This window comes from Limanda limanda, chromosome 12 (genome assembly GCF_963576545.1).
Source record: "Limanda limanda chromosome 12, fLimLim1.1, whole genome shotgun sequence".
Lineage (NCBI taxonomy): Eukaryota > Metazoa > Chordata > Actinopteri > Pleuronectiformes > Pleuronectidae > Limanda > Limanda limanda.
In genome coordinates this window covers 10,338,132-10,356,918 of record NC_083647.1, presented here as the reverse complement: position 1 = coordinate 10,356,918, position 18,787 = coordinate 10,338,132, and the positions used below count along the sequence as shown (strand labels likewise).

At 42.5% G+C, this 18,787-nt stretch overlaps 1 protein-coding gene across 1 annotated transcript; it reads left to right on the top strand.

Annotated features, from left to right (window-relative positions):
• Positions 1-3,404: 3,404 nt before the first annotated feature.
• LOC133016035 (glutamate-rich protein 1) lies at positions 3,405-11,274 on the top strand. The gene is made up of 6 exons (XM_061083337.1): positions 3,405-3,436; positions 4,516-4,656; positions 4,728-4,874; positions 8,150-8,527; positions 9,504-9,701; positions 11,096-11,274. Exons 1-6 carry the CDS (start codon positions 3,418-3,420, stop codon positions 11,194-11,196), a joined length of 984 nt encoding a protein of 327 aa, XP_060939320.1. The 5' UTR covers positions 3,405-3,417; the 3' UTR covers positions 11,197-11,274.
• Positions 11,275-18,787: the final 7,513 nt, after the last annotated feature.

Sequence of the window (18,787 nt, the reverse complement as noted above, 5' to 3'; positions counted from 1 at the left end):
ACATAAATGCAGCGTTTCAAGTTCACTATGATGCATCTTCAAACAGATTCTGAGAGCCTTATCATGTCACTGCCAAGTACAAGAAGTCAACACAAGCTTCGCATTGATGACTATCTACTGTATGTGTGCGTGTTTGCTTGTGAAGGTACAGCAAAATCAAGGTATCTTTGATTCCGAAGTACTTCTGAGTATGGTCGGTTTCCAATCTATTTTATGTCCTTTGTTCATTGGTTCCAGGAATTGTTTTTCACTCTCTTCAACATTGAAGGACAGTGCATTTGTCAACATTGTCATTGATTTCTCAAAGAATAATAAATGGATCTGATGCAAAATGGCAGCGTTCATACCCAAAATATTCCGGCTTCATTTTTGGATCTGGTTATCCATCTTTATATCCTGTCTCTGTTTGGTTCATTAATACTCACACACGATAATGCAATTCATACAGTGCTGTCCTTAATATTTTGTGAGAGTTTTAAATTTTCTTTCTTACACTGTGTCAAAAAACTGTAAATTAAACTTTATGGTCATCCTGAACCCTTATGTTGCTGTTCACTTGAACTGCATTACATTGAAATATGTTTCTGATCTCAGAGATGTTAAGAGGACCGATATCCACGAGAGTGTGTAATTTGGTGCAGATCAAAATAAAAATGGGAATCTAGTCAACTTAAATGTGTTTCATGAGGCGTTTTGTCTAATCTTCGAATCAGGCTCTCATCTTTTATTTAAAGAAATCCCCTTTCTCCATCTCATATCACCTGGGCGTCACTGACAGTCTGATTAGCAGAGGTGGTTATGTGGACGAGGTGGAAGGCGGGGCCCCCTAAAGCTGCTAAGTGACAAGTAATTTATTTTTCAGTCTCATAAGGACGTTTAGAGATGACATTCACTTCTCACCTGCCACCGGGCCACCCACTGGTTCCCTGTCTGTTAGCCACAGAGAGGCTACAGTTATGAATACTTTATTTTTACATTATTTTATTATAATTATTATTATTAACTTATTATATATATTATTACACACCTAAGAAAAGTTCACGCACAGATCCGCACACACACACGCACACAAACACAAAGATACTGTCAAATCCCTTCTCATTGATCGACAGTAATTACGTTTGCCCCTGACTGCTTGGTGCTACCACAGCTCTTCTAGTCATCTGCATAATGAATGAACATGAGACACTTTACCTGCTTTCTACTATGGCAGAAAATGCAGTTTCCATGTATGGCCTGCACGCTGTGTGTGATACACACTATTTTAAATCCCTAACGTGCGCATCAAAGCAGCTGCACGATACTGAAGAACAACTGGCCGATCACTGCTGTCTAAAATAAGAACTTTTTGTATTATTGAGGAGGGTAAAAATACAGCAGCATCTTCCATTTGCGAGGGGTGGGTATGCGATAACAACATTGAGCTTCTCAATATGAATCATTGCAATGAATACAGTCCCCCTATTTTTAGCAGCTCTGTGATTATGATGTCTGATGATGTGAGCGCTGGCAGACAGCACTTTGTCACTCACAGTGTGTGCTGCTGAGTGCTGTGTATTTGGATTCGGCTGCGGTGCTGAGACAGGCATCCTATACAACTTCTTTGTGTGTCGCTCAATCTATTGGAGCAGAGACATGAATGCTTGCAACCGCATTGAATTTCAAACAACACAATGTGTCAGCGTACAAAACAGTGATGATAGGGGTTTTGCACCACTAGCAGTTAACCATTCCAACCCTTGCAAATATCCCCAACAATAAAGGAGCAATAATCATCCATTTACATGACTGCAACTGTCACTATTTGAACAATCCGAGGGCTTGCATATATGCTGCTCAATTACTTATTCCTCACTGCAATGCATAATGTAACACAGGTCTGTGAATTTTCTTTTTATTCTTACAAATACCACAACTCCTCCAATGCCTCTTTTGATGAGCTTCAAGGAGCTTCACTCATTCAGGATTGCCCAGCACGGAGGTCAGGCTCTGTATAGTCAGATAAGCCCCATCCACCTACATAGACTACAGTCGGGCGTGATAACATAAAGTATTACATGACAGTGCACATCAGGAGGAGTCCCGGGGAAATCTACACTGACATTACATCCTTTTTGAGGAGTTCACCTTGTGCTAAGAGGCTTTTCTCTGCCTGAGATGCTCCTCATCCGAGCCTCTTCCTCTGGATAAATAAAAGTGCACGTATGGTATCCAGCAGAGAGGAAAACAACCATGCTGCTTAACATAGTTTAAATCATTATTAATTGATCATTTTGATGCAAAAATGCAAAAGTCTGTTTCCAATGCAGAACTAGGAAACCCTGCGACCACATTGCTTTAACACACCCATTTGATCCACTCCTGCGTGCACCTTCCCATTTCCAGTTAGGTGGTCAAATGCACTGTTGGACTCTTTGCTCATGTCACATTTTAGTAGTTGAATTTGCACTTAAGGATTAATAAAAGAGAGAGGGGGGAGTTACCTTCTTCAGGGCTGACATGCTAAGGTGGGTCCTCCTCCTGCAAAAAAGCCCGTTCACATGCTGGGGTCCCAAGCCAAGTTTGGAGGGTGCGCAAATCCTAACTCTGCCCGGTGCTGATGCTGAGCCATGAGGTGCCTGCTTAATATTCTCCTCTCATCTCGCTTCCAGCCGCTGGCTCCGTGTGCGCACGCCCCTCAACACACTGTCGTTGCAGGATCCAACCGCAGGGGGAGCTGTGGCCTGATGCATCACACATTTAAATTGGCCTTGAAATAAATTGGCTTTAATCACTGTGACAGGAAGTAGGGATCACTCTACTGACTTCAGATCACGATGGAGGAACTGTCGGAGTTGAATTCGTCCTGCACTTATTTTATCAGAAGTGAATTAGTCTGAAGAGATTTGAAGTTATGATTTCTTTACTCCTTCTTAGCCATGGTCAATCAGTGTCAAAATTACATGTTATATCCTACATACTATATTAAATAGCGCTGATTTGTATGCCGAATTGAAGAATGGATTTGACTGAATCAGAAAATATACAAAACCATGATTTTAAAGACAGCTATTTTTCAAAATGACCAAGTTCAAATTACTTTGCCATTAATTCGAATGGAATTTGGCCCAGCCTTGACGTTGTCCCCCTTACTTCCAGCCCTGTATTGTATGTGAGTAGTAGTCGGTGCAGAGCTGGACAAGTCCGAGCATTACTGTAGTTTATTTTGTGTAGTTTAAGTGAATTTAACAAGATATTTCTTAACACGAGTGGCACAGCTCATATTCCTGTAGGCGTGTGGGATGTCCCCTCCTCTCCGGCACTTACCGAGCTCATTTTGAAAGTTAGCATACTGGTTAGCCTGCTAGCATGCTACCTGTAGCTTCCTAGCCACCCGCAACACTCACGTTTGCTTCGTCTTCGCCTCCTGTCAGCGGCATGACACACAGGAAAGAAGGTGAGCATCTCCAGTGTCAACTACAACCTCAGGGACATTATAAACCTCACGTTGTAGCGTGGGGTTTGCTGCTAGCTTGCTAACGTAGCTAACCGGCGGCTAAGTCTCGCGTTAAGTGGTAATAGTTGTAAACAAACGCACGTGTTCCACTTTCAAACTTCGACTGCCTTGACATTTCCGCCTCCCCGTGTTCCTGAGTCTAATACCAAGTCACTGCGATGGTGAAAAAGAGGGTTACATTGAACCGCAAGTTTAGTTTAGTTTAGCTGGTTAAGATTTAGCTATTTTACAGTAAGTTCCGGTCCAACTTGCTGGTTTCTCAAAGCTTGTACGTGGTTTGAAAAGATTGCAAAAATCTTCCAATTCAGATGAGGGATTGGGTGTTTGGTGAGTCGGTTGTAAAGTGTAGTGTTTTACTCTTTGTGTAGTTGTATGATATCTGTGGATCTGTCAAAATACTGAAGAATATTAGTTTCATTTTGTTTCCCTATGTCCCTGTTATTGTAAACTGAGTAATGCTATCGTTTGCAGAATAAACACTATATGATTCTGTGGATAATATGGATGATGTGCAAAGATTTTTTTTAGCTGTTTATGTATGACATTTATAAATTAACTTATTATCTTTTGAAAGTCTGTGGGAGGAGAGAATAAATCTCTTTACCAAGTCAATTTATAGATCTGTGATCCCGTTAAACTTTTGTTTGTCTGTGTTATGTTTCGTGTGTATTATACCAGAAGATGATGAATGGGTTTGTGACTTATGGGTGTCTCATAATAAGAAGTGATGGCCCTAATGTACTGGCATGACACAGAAATAAAAAACACGTATGTACATAATCCATAAAAGAGCAGCTCTTTCACTTGTTGGTTAAAGTCGTTGCTCCTTTGACTTCATCCTTTGTTCTTCTCATATCAGGGATCATAACCTGTGCAGATTAACCTTACTGCACAATTTGAATTGTCAGATTTGAGCATTTAGGTAAAGATTATGATCCTTGTTCATACAAGAGATGAGGTGACTTGTGATGCCAATGATAATGTTATGTCTGTTTTTTTTGTCTTTCTGTCTTACTTAGTGTTTCGGTCAAAAGTCCTGCAGAAGCTTTTTCCTGTAGCTCCCAAATTGGAGAAGGAACCCAGCCCACCACGCATCGTAGACGCTCTCGCTAAGAAAACCTTTGTGAAAAGAAAGACTACTCGAGAGGACACTGCTGCAGGTAAGATCAGAAACTTGCAGCATACAAAAGTATAGACATCAGGTTTTAACAGCTTTCTTTATGTGTCTCAGGTGATGCAGGGCAGACGCAGCGTGCAGCCAATCCCCAGGCTCGGGTTTACACTGTCCTTCCTCCTCCTGCAGGCTACGAGACACATCCAGAAAAATCGGTCACACTCTCTCAACCAGAAAGTATAAACAGTGCCAAGGACCCAGCTGGTAAGACGACCATAATCCTACATTTATGGACTTGTGCCATGCACCATAAAGTTGGGAGAGATGTATATGGGTTTTCTCCAGGTTGGCTCACTGTACCGAAGTCACTCGTTCTGATTACCCTGCCACTCTAGTTAGCGGAAACCGACAGTGATAATCAATTGTGTTCCCCCTGAACTGCGGAGAATTGGAACACAGTGCAGATGGTGTTTGAGCTCGGCTGATTTCTTCTTTTTTTTTCGCTTTGAAAGCTCTATTAAATGTGTTGTTTGCGTGATATATCCCAGCAAAGAGATACTTCGCCCTCTGTGGTGCCATCTTTAAGGCTGAATTGAGAGCTGGTGTTCAAGCCGAGATGAAATATTCTTGACCTGTGATGTGCAGAGTTGGCTCGCAATTCCATACTGTGAGCGAGTCTCGCACTTGGCAGTTGATACGCATCATTTAAAGACTGTTTATCTTTGTGAACCAGTGAAATTTCCTGGCTGTAATAACAGCCCTGGCTCATTACATGTTTCTCTGTACTTATCATCATCTTCCTTGACGCAGTCCTTCATCCACCTGACAGGCCTCTGCTTTACCTCAGTGAAATAAAAGAGATTTGTTGGCTCAGACACTCCGGCGTCCAGAATAAATTATGATGGGAAGTTTGATTAATTGTGCTCGGCAGCTGAACAGTGCTTAATTTAACACGTTTTTGATTTAGTGGGCAGGGAGCCTTGATGGATGGTGCGATCCAGAGTCCTGTTTAAGGTCATATTGAGTTGGGCTGGATAAAGGTTTCCTGACAATAAAACCATCAATATAATATCACAGAAACAGTCCAACACTAACTGGTTGATGCAATGTAGTAACAGTGAATGTGTTAAGCGTGAATATTCACATATTGTATTTTCATGCTGTGTTTACAGTGAAGTCTTTGGTCAAAACATTTTTATGTAAGCTATGGAAATAAAACTAAAATAAAAGCTCCATATTTATGTGCAGTTGTGGGCTCATGCTGATTCAAGGAATCTTTCTAGAAATAAATCTCCAACCCACTAGTTTTTTTAGATTGTTATGTGCCATCGTACCTGCTTGATGTTCCAGTCTGAACAGGGAAAAACACATAGGTAACTACTGCCTGTATTTAAGCATTTTTCGAATTTTTCATCTCATTCTTTCACTGACAACTTTGTTAGGAACGCCATAATAATGCTGGGTAGTTCGGCCCGTTGCTCTCAGAGCTTTTACAAGCTTTCGGAAACTTTCCTCTGAGCTTCTGCTCCATTTTGACATGATATCACGTTTCTGCAAAAAGTGTTAAGGCTTCAGATATGGGAAGTGTGGTCATGAAATATGAAGAACAACAAACGTGCTCATGAAACCATTTTAGCCACTTGAAGATAGTAAATTGGGACCATATAGGGATGCACATGGTCAGCAGCAACAAACTCAGGATAGATTGTGGCATTCATGGTGTGATTGGTATGCAAGTGTGGCAAGAAAACATTCCCCACAACATTACACCACCATCACTTTGGATTTGTGCTGCTGATGCCAAATACTGACTCTACCATCTACTCAACACATATCCAGATTCTATTGGTTATGTTTTTCCAGTCTTTAGCTGTCCTGTGTTGGTGAGTCTGTGTCCTCAGCAGCCTCACACTTGGCTGACAAAAGTTGAGCCTGACGTGTTTTGTAGCTCATTCACCTCAAGGTTCCACAAGATTGTTCCGAGATTCTCTTGTGTTTACAACAGTTGTAAATACACTGGGGGGTTTCTGAGTTACAGTAGTCTTTCTGTCAGCTCCAACCAATCTGGCCATTCTCTTCCGACAGCTCTCATCAACAAGGTGTTTCATGTACTTTTTTTATCGTTCTTAATTAAAAGTCTGTTGTGCATAAAAATCCCAAGAGATCTGAAGTTTCAGAAATGCCCAACAGGATATGGTCCCATTTGATCCTCATTCTGAAGATGAGCAATAACTGAAGCTCCTTTTCTGTGTTTGTGTAACATTGCATTGCAAAGCAGTGATGTATGATTGGATACTAGATGAATAAGCAGGTGTCAAGTTGTTTCAAATATAGTTCCTGATCAGTGTTAACTATACGGAGACTGTAAATTCAGAGTAACTTATTGATGTTAGACACTGTTTCATTTTTAATCTTCCACTAAAGAACCAAATCATTGAAAACCATCATAAGTTCTCCATATTTGTTCATGCTCTGATCAGGATCTGTTTCTGAGCAGACGGTATAAGGACTGAATCACGAGAGGAACAAAATGACTTCAAGTTCTCTTTCAGATTTAGCTAAATTTACACTGAGAGACAAGTCTTACTGTACAGGCAGTTTTATCTTGTCATCACTCCAAACCTTTATAGACTGAGCTAAAATTCTTCTTTAAAATCTTTTTTTCCTTTTGGTTATGCACTGCCACCTCTTCAGCTGCATTAAGTCCAAGTTGCTTACCAGTGAGATGCTGCTGGTCACTGTAGTGAATGGCTGAGTGGGCTAAGAAGAATTCTATGGGGCGCTGCTTTCTTTGACCTCACAATGACTTAAGAGTTGGTAAGGAGAAGGGAGGTGTGACGAGGCAGCGAGGGAGCTGCTCGTCTAACAAGAGCCCTGTTTCTGCATGGACTCACATCCCAGTTAAATTCATTCCTAGTTAAGTCTTAAAGAATAGGCCAATGTAGTGATAAAAGTTATAACATTACTGCAGAAGCAGCAGTGAGGATTTCCATGGGGTATGAGAAATGTGGTAATTTGGTGTGAACGTTTATGCAGTGTAAAAAGATCTTACATAAGCTTAGCAATCGCCTTCATCAAATTTAGACCTCAATCATTACATAAAAAAAATCAATAAAAAGACTTCAAATGCAGGATGCTGTCAACTGTTCTGTCAAGAGGCACAGAGTCACATCATATTTACAGTTTACTGAATTTACCGTACTTGCATTTACTGCCAGTTGACTTGTTACATGTTAAATCAAGATTAAGCAGATATCTTTTTAATCCATGTGAGAAAAAATGAGCTGAACAAAACACCAGTGAAAAAGACAAAGCATCTATTTGATGACATCATCTGTAGCATTGATTATTGATTACCTGGAGGGAACATGCAGTCCCTGAACCCCCATATGGTTTTCCAAGGGAAATCCCTTCCTTTACCCATGTGTTTCCAAGAAGCTGCTATTTTTCCTGATCTGATTCCGGACCCACGAGTAGAGTTGCATGTGAAGAGTGTGCTGGATTCTAACCAAAGGCTTTTGATCTTGTTTACCCCATAGAAGAGAGCGTCCATGAGAGCAATGGGGAACTAGACGAGGATACAGAGCAAGAAGAGCACAAAAGAAGAAGGAAAAGGAAGAAAAGGAAACCAGCTCCTCAACAAAACTCTGGGCAAGATGGTGCAGCTCCAAGTCAGAGTCAAACTGTGCCTGAGGGAGGAGAGCACATCAGCAGGAACAAGAAGAGGAAGCTGAAGAAGAAACGGCACAAAGAGAAGCTGCTCTCCATGGGTGTGACGCCCCGAGCTGCTGCCCTGGAGTTTACGTACCAAAAAGTTGGGGGGGTGGAGGAGGAAGAGGAGGATAATGATATTGAGAGGAGAGCTGCTGAGGTGTCAGACTTCCTCAGGACAACACTGGAAATCTATTTGTCAGACCGTAAGTACTGAGCAGAGGCTGTACATCTATTTTACCTCTGAACTAAATCTTCTAGTCACTGTTAAAGCCTTGAGGAGAAACATTCCTCATTGACTGATAATATTAGAAAGTTAACACCCTGCCGTTAAAACTTTCAAAACTTTCATCCATTTTGGAAGTTATAATGAACAAAGCTGGTGCAATGCAAAGATGTAATCCAGGAACGCTTAATTAAATGCTGCTGAAAGCACATTAATCAAAACCAGTGACCAGAATGTTTTGCACCTTTGCCACACCACATCTGTGCTTATTTGGAAAATACGTGAGGGTGCATGAATTAACAGAAAAGAAGCTAAAACGTAGCATCACAATCAAATCAGAATTGCAGTGAGTTCTGACTGGTGAACATCAACAACTGTTTTGATTGATTTATTCAAATTCATTTTGAAGCAACACTATGTAGCTTTTACTGAACAGCAGCGCTATCTGCAGTCACACAATGTCATTCATTCTGTGGGGCACAATGTTGTTTTTGTGAAGAAGTAAAACAAAGCCCTCTGTGTTGACTGTGGATTTTACTCATGCTCCCCAGCTTCCTAAAGCAGAAGAGCTGCCACTTTAACAAATATACCAAACTCTTCCTCACTCAATATTGGAGATAAATGCTAGATTCCGATTTGACTTATAACTACTTTTAACTGATCTACAGTTCAGCAATACTCTTAAACATTAGGAGTTGAATTCTGGCACTTTCAGCAGCAATTATCTGTCAGTTTTTAACTTCTCACAAGAGTTTGTACTCACTAAAGCTACATAGAACAAGAACAGGTGCTCAGGGGGAGGAGTGAAAACGAAAGCAGCACTATTCTGCCTTAGTCAGTACACCATCAAACTCATTTTTAAGCTGCTGTTTTAAAGTAGAGAAATGTTGTGTTGCTTTAAAATAGTTCTTGTTTATGAGTTGGAACAAACCTCATCTTCCTCTGTGCTCCTACAGGCAAATTGCATGTAGACAACAACAGTCTTCTCCTCTCTGGCACAGTGGACAACCTTCTGAGCCACATGTCCAGCGGATGTGAGCCAAACTCTGTCCTGAAGCAGCTCTATAGCCTCAAGTCTTCTGTTCAACACAAAGAGACGGCAACACTGGAAAAGGCGCTGCAGGAGCTACACAACAGCTCGAGTATGACTGCAGGTCAGTTCTGGTATCAGGGAAAACATCAAAAATGTAAAATGTATTTTTTACCAAGAAGAGCAAGAGATAAGAGAAACTGTGTTACGGCTGCTAATTAGATCTAATTAGCATCTTAAACAAACTTTGTTTGTTTAAGATGCTGCTTCATGTTTGTTCCAAGCATTTATCCGCGTGCGTCTGCACCGACCTCCTCTTGCCAGGATCTGCCCGAGGCACCTCACTGACCTGTCTCTGCAGGTTAATACTTGCCTGTGTCTGTCAGCGCTTGCCTCTCATTCTCACAGTGACGTATTGTTCACATGAGTATACCTGCCCCTACTTGCCCTCGTCTGCAATTGACCTTTACGCACCTGCCCTTGATTTGCAACACCTAAACCAGCTTAGTTCATAATATTACATCTCACACTCATGGTGACATCCGTCATGTATGAACTAACGTGTTTGAACTTGTTCACTTTGCCAAAACATCTCCGGTGTCCCCCGAGTGTGTTTTTGTGTCTGTGTCTGCCCATGCACTCATTTGCGTGCTTGGCTAGCTGGCTGTATAATAGGATCAGTAGGGACTTTGCTGCTGTCATGCGCAGACACCATGTGTGTGTGTGTGCGTCTGTGTGCATGTGCGAGGAGACTCACAGTGTCACTAGTCTCTTCCTGTACCTGAGGCCAAGATGACGCCACGTTAAACCAAAAGTTGTGCGTATCCTCTCCATGTATCTAATTCTCAGCTGAAAGCCTTTCCAATCCCCCCCTCACCCACCTCATACTGTATGAGTCATGCTTCAAGTCACTGTTTTAAAATGAGTCTCTGCAGGCAGATTGTATCAGAGTGACAAAATGCAAACTGTCAAAACTTGTCACAAATCCATTGTGAATGAATAAATCTTTGTGGTTTGTGACGGTTAAGTTCCAGATATATATTTGAGGTGGATAAATATTTCATAACTTTGGGGAACATCCACTTTGTTAAATCAGCATTTATTAATCCCACATCCTCCTCCATGCAGGAGCCCTTTCCTGCGGGTTTTGAAAAGTCCTTCAAGTGAGTTTGTCGCTCTATCTACCTTTGCAGTGGCAATCAATCGACTGCAGGAGCACTTCTGAAGCACATTTCCTTTAAATAGATTTCACTGCACCCCGGAGATCCTATCACGAACAACACTGGCTTTTACAGCATCCTTTTTATGTTCTGCTCAGATTACATTTAATTCAGATTTTCTGTTTTTGGGTGGAGACAGAGGCGTCAGTTTGAATGTCTGCACGCTGAGAGGTGATTTTGATTTCTTTAGCTCAAAGTGCAACAGCAAATAATGTCTCTGACGGCTCCCGTGGTATCATTGTTGTCGGGAGTCTTGAGCTGTGACTGAAATGTGTCTCTCTGTGTCTCTGTGTTTTAGACGAATGCGCTGCCGTCGCTTCACTGTTCCAATACTGGATCACAGATATCCTTCCCATGCGGGGCGACAAGACGGCGGGACTATCTACCACACACCCATGAGACTGTCAGTCACACTGAAACGGAGACGCCACTGAAGGATTACTTCAATCGCTACATCTTGAAACTTTCTTCTCATTTCGTGCGTTGCAAAATGTCAAGCTTAAGATGCTGTATAAAATATTTTTTACACTAAAACATTTCTTCCTGTTTTTCCCTAGTTTAATCTGCTATCATGCCTTACATTGTAAAAGAACATGAGGCCAGTTAATCCTGAGCTTTGAGATTCCTCCCAGAGTCATACAACTTTATTGATCCCCGTGGGGAAATGGCTTTGTTAGCTCGTCCACCCGCCACGAGAGCGCCTGTAGTTGTCATCAGCCGAGCTGTTTCTGTCTTCTGTCTGTTTGTGAGAGTTGCTCTTCGTTAGATTCAAATTTATATTCATCAAACATTTATTTGGTATTAAGTTCAGACTCCAATCCTCTAATTGCCGGAGGAGTAAATGTCAGCTCTGACGAAGGTGCAGTGTTGTTCTCAGATGTTATGACATTTAAACCCAGCCAGTTAACCTGATAGCACCTCAATTATCTACAGTGCACACCCCACAGATCAATATCTGACCTTATTGCTGTTCCATGTGCCTCTTCACATTTGTTGTTCTACCTACAGTTTATCGGCTCTAGATTAATTACCTCAGTGAAGTGCCAGTGATGATGGTAATGGTCACTCAGCAGACAGTCGTTACAAGGCTGAATGATTAGGAACAATAACTTGTCCTGTTGCTTTATTCCCACAACCCCCTTGTTGCTGTTATCTAACTACGCTGGTTATAGCAGCGCAGTATGTTGTTGATGGACCTTGGGATCCAGTACCACCCATGGAGTCTGTAGCTTAACCTTCGGCATCACTATCCCCGTCTACAGCTCAGGTAATCTATTCTAATACTTTCACCCATACCTCAATGCCAGGGGCTGGGTTCAGGAAGAGGCCAGAGAATTATCTCGGCTGGACGGTGGCATTGTGACGACCTGTGTGGGAGCCGACGTCTTTCAAGACCTTGGATGCAGCAGCAGGTTACAGCGAACACAGAAACACCCAGGCTCAAAGAATGTGTGGCAAGGGCAATAGTGGTGAACAACTGGCATGATCACAGCCGTCTGTGGCCTCCATCCATGGGTGGACGCACCAGGTGCTGGGTCTGATGGAAGTTCATGGTCTCATTCTGCCCACATTAGCCAGAGGAGACCATCTGGGTACCGACCACATTACCTCTCACGCTTATGTAGCTTAATGTAAAGTTCATGGATTGTTATTTTCATTTTCTCTGTCCTTGCCATACTAGGCTGGCTCCCTGGGCAGCAGTATCACTTTGTTTTGAAATTTCTCAATAATGATTCAACCGATTGCCTTGAAATCTGGTACGAAAATCGGTGATGACCAGAGCATGAATCCTGACGGCTACCGTGACATCCTTTGACCTTTACTTTATTGTTACACCTAGCTGAAATTGTTCACACATATAGTGAAATACTTGAACTTCTACAGGATGGATAAGCACAACATTTAAATCATTCCTGATTCCCAGACAGGGAACCACAAAGTTCACATTTTAGGTTTTAGGGAAACGTCTCAATAACTATTGTATACTATGTGTAAGATTGCCCTTACATTTGGTACAGATATGCATGGCTTTACAAGATTGGATTCTAATAACCTTGGTTATCATTTAAGGCAGCTATAGTTACTGTTATTTATTCAAAACATCATTGTATCAAATGACATGTTATATACAATGTTAAAGGGGAGAATGAATGAATCTGCAGTTCCACTCTTTTAAAGCAATATCAGCTTTAAAGGAGAGGAGTAAATGTTGGGTTGACGGATTGTTTCTTTATCCTCAAATGGCCTCAATATCAGTTGCTGGAGGTTTGACATATATACTGCCAAACATTTGAAACTGTCTGATCTTTGTTTTATAACCAAAATATCTGACTATTCCTATCTACCTCAGGTCTTCTTTTTGTAGACTTGTTAATTCACAAATGTAAATTGATAATTATACCTGCTAGATGTTAATGGCATCACATTAGCCTGTTGTATATTTCTGACGTCATCTGAGTAATTTTATTTCACTCTCGAATAGCACTCTAAAATTAGTATGGTTTTGTTTGACAAACCCACTCAGCATCACAAGTTTCAGTGGCATCATGTCGACTTTGCGGCGTTGCCTTGGTTCGAGATGATCCATGGATGCATGAGTCAGGAGGCAGAGTGAGGTCCTGTTACCGGAGATGTTAAGAAAGTCGTTGTTGGCTGTTCTCACCAGAGAGAATGGAAAGAAAGAAAGAAACGTTACCAGCTGCCTGATAATAAGACCTCGCTCTGAGCCCAGGACCCCGAGGCCAGGCAGGACATTAAAGCTCCGAGAAATGTGCTGACATGGCAGGAGAGGCCATTCTCAACATCGACTGGAAAAGATCCAAATCGATGTGCAGTATGTGGCCGATTCATCGAATGTAGCAGGCTGTTCGAGGAGCTGCTGAAGTCAGAAACTGTTTGAGGCGAATGTGCTGAATCTACCTCGTAATCAACTTCTTGTTCATCATATTCCACTTTGCTGTGGTGTCTAACTTTTTCAAACAGGATGGAAATAGACATCAATGGCGGAATGTTCGGAGCAGAAACCAACATGTTTTAATCATGGCACTCAGTAGAGCGCATACCTCCTCCTAAGACACAAATGTCCCTTTAAAAGCAATCAAACTGCACCAAATTGCCCACAATCATCAAGATCTTTGTATTATTTATAAACAAAGTCAAAAAATGCATAAAACACTTTATTTTAAACAGTAATGTTAAAGAAAGTTGGGGGGAAATAGCCTTGTTACACCCCCTTAATCATATCAGCTAAGCTAAGTGTGTACAAAAAATATATAACAATAACACTAATATCCATGAAAATAATTTGTAGCCATCACTTTATGTATAAATCATTACAATGTGGAAAATGTTACATAGATCACACAAATACTAGTTTGTTGAAAGCAGTTGTTGCATTGTTAAACAATACATCAGACAAAAGAATTGAGCAATTCATAAAAAGACATGTTATTAATTCTAAAATTTTAAAGTCATTTTAACGGAATGATTTAAAAATAATAATACAGTACAGTTATATAAATTCAGCATGGCTCCACTTCCACTTTGATAGTCAAGCTGCCTTCTCTGTCCCGTGTGCCAGCTCCTGTAATCCCCTTAGACACACCACATGCCGCCTCTTATGTAAAGTCAGGACGTTATAAGGACTGACGGGTCTGTCCTGCATCCAGAGACGAGAGCGCAGGTTGAAGAGTCCACACACAAACACCTGAGCGGAGCCTCCAGCAGTGGGTTTCCCCCTCTAGGGAGTCCAGGCAGAGGAGTAGGAGCCTGTCACCGGGCCTTTGACTCACCCCTGATCCAACGGGAAGGCCACAGTGGGAACGCTCCAAGATGTTTTTCCGAATCCCGAGACTGACCCCGAGCTACATCAGGCTTCTGCAGGTGAGGATTCTCATAACGTCTGACTATTTTTGTCAGTTTTAACATTGATAAAATAGAAAAGGGAGGTTCTTGTTTGATAATTGAATGCTATTTGTCATAAAGGAGCATGTTAGTTTTACTCTCAGATGCATAGGGACACTAAAGTTGTCCGTACCGCTGTGTATCAGGGAACTAAATTGCTGAGTCTATGCACATTGCCTGCAGTGGATTGCACTTTATTGCTATTTATCTGCAGCAGGCAGTTTGTTTTGATTTAAGACCTTTATAAGAAAAAGGGCAGAAAACCCTTTAAATGTCTTGGACTTGAAGTCAAGGTTGCACGGTGCTCGGAGAGTCCTTGTTAAGTAGAAGAAAGTGGAACAACTCGATTGTCAGAGAGCGGCCACAATGCATGTGTGCGGCTTTATAGCTTTGTATTTTTTTCTATAGGGACAAAGCATACAGGAAGGTTGGCTTAACTACGATACATGCAACCATTATGCTACCAGTTCTCATTCTGTATCCAGCACATTATATACATACCATCCATGCTATTGTTTCCGTAATTATAGGATGCATTTGGTTTTAGCTCATAAAACACACTTTTTTCCTGCTGTTCACCACAAACAATGCAGAAATGCAATGACAGTCCATTGCACTGTAAGTGGAAATGGGAGCTGTGTGAATGAGCCTTCCTAACTGCCTGTGACACAGCTCCATTTGCAACTATGAAGTTTCTATTATCCGTTCCTCCTCGCTCTTTATAATTGTCAGGGACCGGTGGAGGAAATTGTCTGTGACGCAGAACAGACGAGGTTTTTGTTTTTTTGCCGCGCAGAGACTCTGCATTTAGGTAAATAAGAGAAGATGGGTTTTAAATCTCTCGGGCATTGGTGGCGGGGATCAGATGGGGTGGGGGCCAAGGTGAGCATATTGTTGTAGACGAGTGTTTGGAAAAAGGGCTGCTAGGCCTGTTGTCCCCCCTATTGCTTCAAATTGATCTCCTTCCATGCATAGACTTTGTATATTAACAAATCCTAACTCTGTGATCATTCTTGTTCTCTGCTACTTTGATGTGTTTGTCTTTCATATTAACTCAAAACATCCCTCTGATAACGTATTCACCCTCTTTTCCCACCTCTTTCAGACCCAGGCCTTTCATAATGTGGCCGTAGTGCCCCCGGCTGAGAGGACCATGCCCAGTTTGGCCGTGCTGCTGGGGGCGGTGGGGATCGCTATGTGCGGCTACAGCTCCAGGCAGCTGGCCCTCTACCACCGGCCCTCTGCCCGCGTGCTGCAGTGGGTTGGCACGCACACCGATGCCAGCGCGGCGGCCCACAGGACCCCCCTTCTGGATGTAACTCGCAGGGCCAACGCCTGTCAGGAGATCCCACCCACCTCCTTCGTTGGCCAGAAGTTCCCTTAAAATAAAATGTGATTGGAAGGCTGGATCAAGGTCGGCCGGCGTCACTAGTTGAGCTTCAGTTGCTGCATTTTTAGCGTGTCTAAGATTGTAGCTATGCTGGCCCGTTTGCACAAATGTGGCCCATGTGCTCTCTGAAGATGTGCTAGTGTGGATTTCTGACTGAACCTGTATGTCGGGAGAAAGCTGGGAGCAATAGCTTATGTTGTGTTACTGAAAATAGTGCGACACATGTAAAAATAGCTTAACTTCCGCTCGATTTCATGAATTACTCCGTAATATTAGAGCCTTTAATGCACTGAGTGGACACTAATTAGTGTGAATGATTGGATGAGCATGTGATGTGCTGGAACTTCCCAAAGACTGGCGACTGGATGAGCTTAAATGTTTAATTCGGAGACATTGTGTGTCTCCTTGATTCCAGCCGTAAAAAGGGACTGACACTTGGCAGCGCCCCTCTGTACACAGATGGTTGGCAACCCCTCTCGCTGTGCCCCCCACCCCTCCACCCGTCCCCACAGGCAGACAGCCAGCCATGTGTGAGTGCTTCAGCGGCCCATCCCTGTCCATGACTTCAATTGATTTCCTCTGAGGAGAAGCGACCGCCATCCATCAGGTAGCCCTGGCGTCGGCTGGCACAGTCTGGCACCGGCTGTCAATCAGGAGACACTGGTGGAAGCTTGTAGCTGAATTAGTCACCAGCACTTTTTTTAGAAAAGTAAGATTCTTTGGTCGGGGTGGTGAGAGAGACATGTCTTAAGGCTTAAGTACATTAAGTATCAAGTCCTGAGTCATGTAAACAAACAAATACACCGTGCCGGATTATGAATCCTAATTTTACCTCGCTGAGACACTGCTGCTGGCAAACGGGCAGGGTAGGGATGGTGATTCCTCCTGGATAAGCCTGTGTGTTCTCAGTGGTTATAATTAACCCAGGTGGAAAATCATCCCTGGCACACACACACACACGTACACACACTCATGGACCTAATCTGGTATTAGAGAGACAAGGACCCATGAGAGGCAGTTCCTGTGCATCCCGACTTTGTACCTTTCCCCCTGCGGTGTCCACCATTCGTCCCCCTGTCCCACGTGGATTCGTGTGGTGTTTCCACGTGTGTTTGGCAGTTGAAAGGGATTTGAAATGTGGCGAGACACCGAGCGTGGTTGAGAATGCGTGCAGTGCCTTGCGGAGCGCATACTGTCCTCAAATGGACTGTCCTATATGCTGAGCATGGACAGTGTAGAAATCAATTGACCCTGATATGATGGTGACAAGTCATAAAGGTGGAGTTTTATTTCTCTATAAACAAGAAGAGGTTTAACCAGTATTCTGTAAGGTTGTGAAAAATGAGGATGGGGAGAAAGTCGAGTGTTTCATCACTTAGAGGTCGGCCAGAACTTGTAATCCAATTTTTTTTTCTTTATCGCTCAAGAGCCGCTCCTGTCTGTCGGCCAAATTGGACCAGTGGCCTGTTGTGGCTTTCTAGAGCCCTGGTAGCAGCAATCCAGGACCAACGAAATTATCATAGTCCACTCAGCAGAGGGAACTAATGGCTCATGCTGCCATCAGATACTAAACAATATGTCGCCTAACGCTGGACAGAGACCCATAAACAACTTTATAATGGTAACGTGAGGGTCTGTAAACATCAGGATTGTGTGTTCATACACCTGATGGAAAAGAAAAAAAGGTACATCAGGGTTTTGAACACTTTGCAGATTCAAAATGAGCTTCACCTGATGTAAAGTCCAGGTATTTCACATGCTGGTACTCATGTCCATGCATCGCTCTCCCACGAGTGTGAAATCAATGTGTGTGTGTGGGTTGGAGGCGGTGTGGTGCACCTGGCTGGTTTTGATGGATTCTCTCTATACTGCAGTGTTGCACAGTGAGCACAGAGCCCCTGTGAAAACCTATTGATCTCAGTCAGAGAGCGAGGTGGGGTCTGCTCACTGCAGCAAACTTCCTGTTTCGCTCAGCAGAGTGAAGAGCAGCCGAGACGGTGCACTGACAGAACGAATACCTGCAAACGCGTCAACGACTGGGCCTCGTTTCGGAGGCCCAGTCTTCGTCTTTGTTTGCTGAGCTTCACACATCAGTGCTCATCCATTACATCCAATGAAGCTGTGTCCATTAGAGGAGAGATTTGTTCTGTTAGCAACATGATTGATATTTAACGACGACATGTTGGAAGAGATTTGTGAAATAAAAGCATGTGGCACTTCAGTCACACCTGTGTGTCTCATTGTTTCTGCACTTCTTTTTTGTACCAAGATATAAATGTTTATAGTCAAAGTGAAATTCAGGCTGTTTTGCTGTAATTACGCTCAAAGAGGTGAGAGCACTTTGTAGCACTTTATCGGAGTAGATTTAAGGATTGAAATGTACAAACCTCCAAGTTAGTTGATGTGATACATCTTTTTTGTTGTTAGGATGAATAATTTCCTTACTATGCAGAGAATCTCGATGCCTGTGACATCATTTGGAGAAACATTAATTTATAATATAGGAGACTAATGTAAATAAGTAAATAAAGGTATAATCAAGTAAACAAACTGTGGACCATTGACATTTATACTGACATGATATTAAAGCATTTTGGGATTTTTCAATAAAACAGAATTCAAACACTTGGACGCAGGGTTTCCATGAGTCTGAGTTTGATCTTTCAGATTCTGAAAGCTGTCTGGAGGATCGAAGAC

Coding starts and splice junctions, on each gene's coding strand:
- LOC133016035 (XM_061083337.1), top strand. Junction 4,875..8,149: donor CAGTGCCAAGGACCCAGCTG/GTAAGACGACCA, acceptor TTTACCCCATAG/AAGAGAGCGTCCATGAGAGC. Junction 9,702..11,095: donor CAGCTCGAGTATGACTGCAG/GTCAGTTCTGGT, acceptor TCTGTGTTTTAG/ACGAATGCGCTGCCGTCGCT.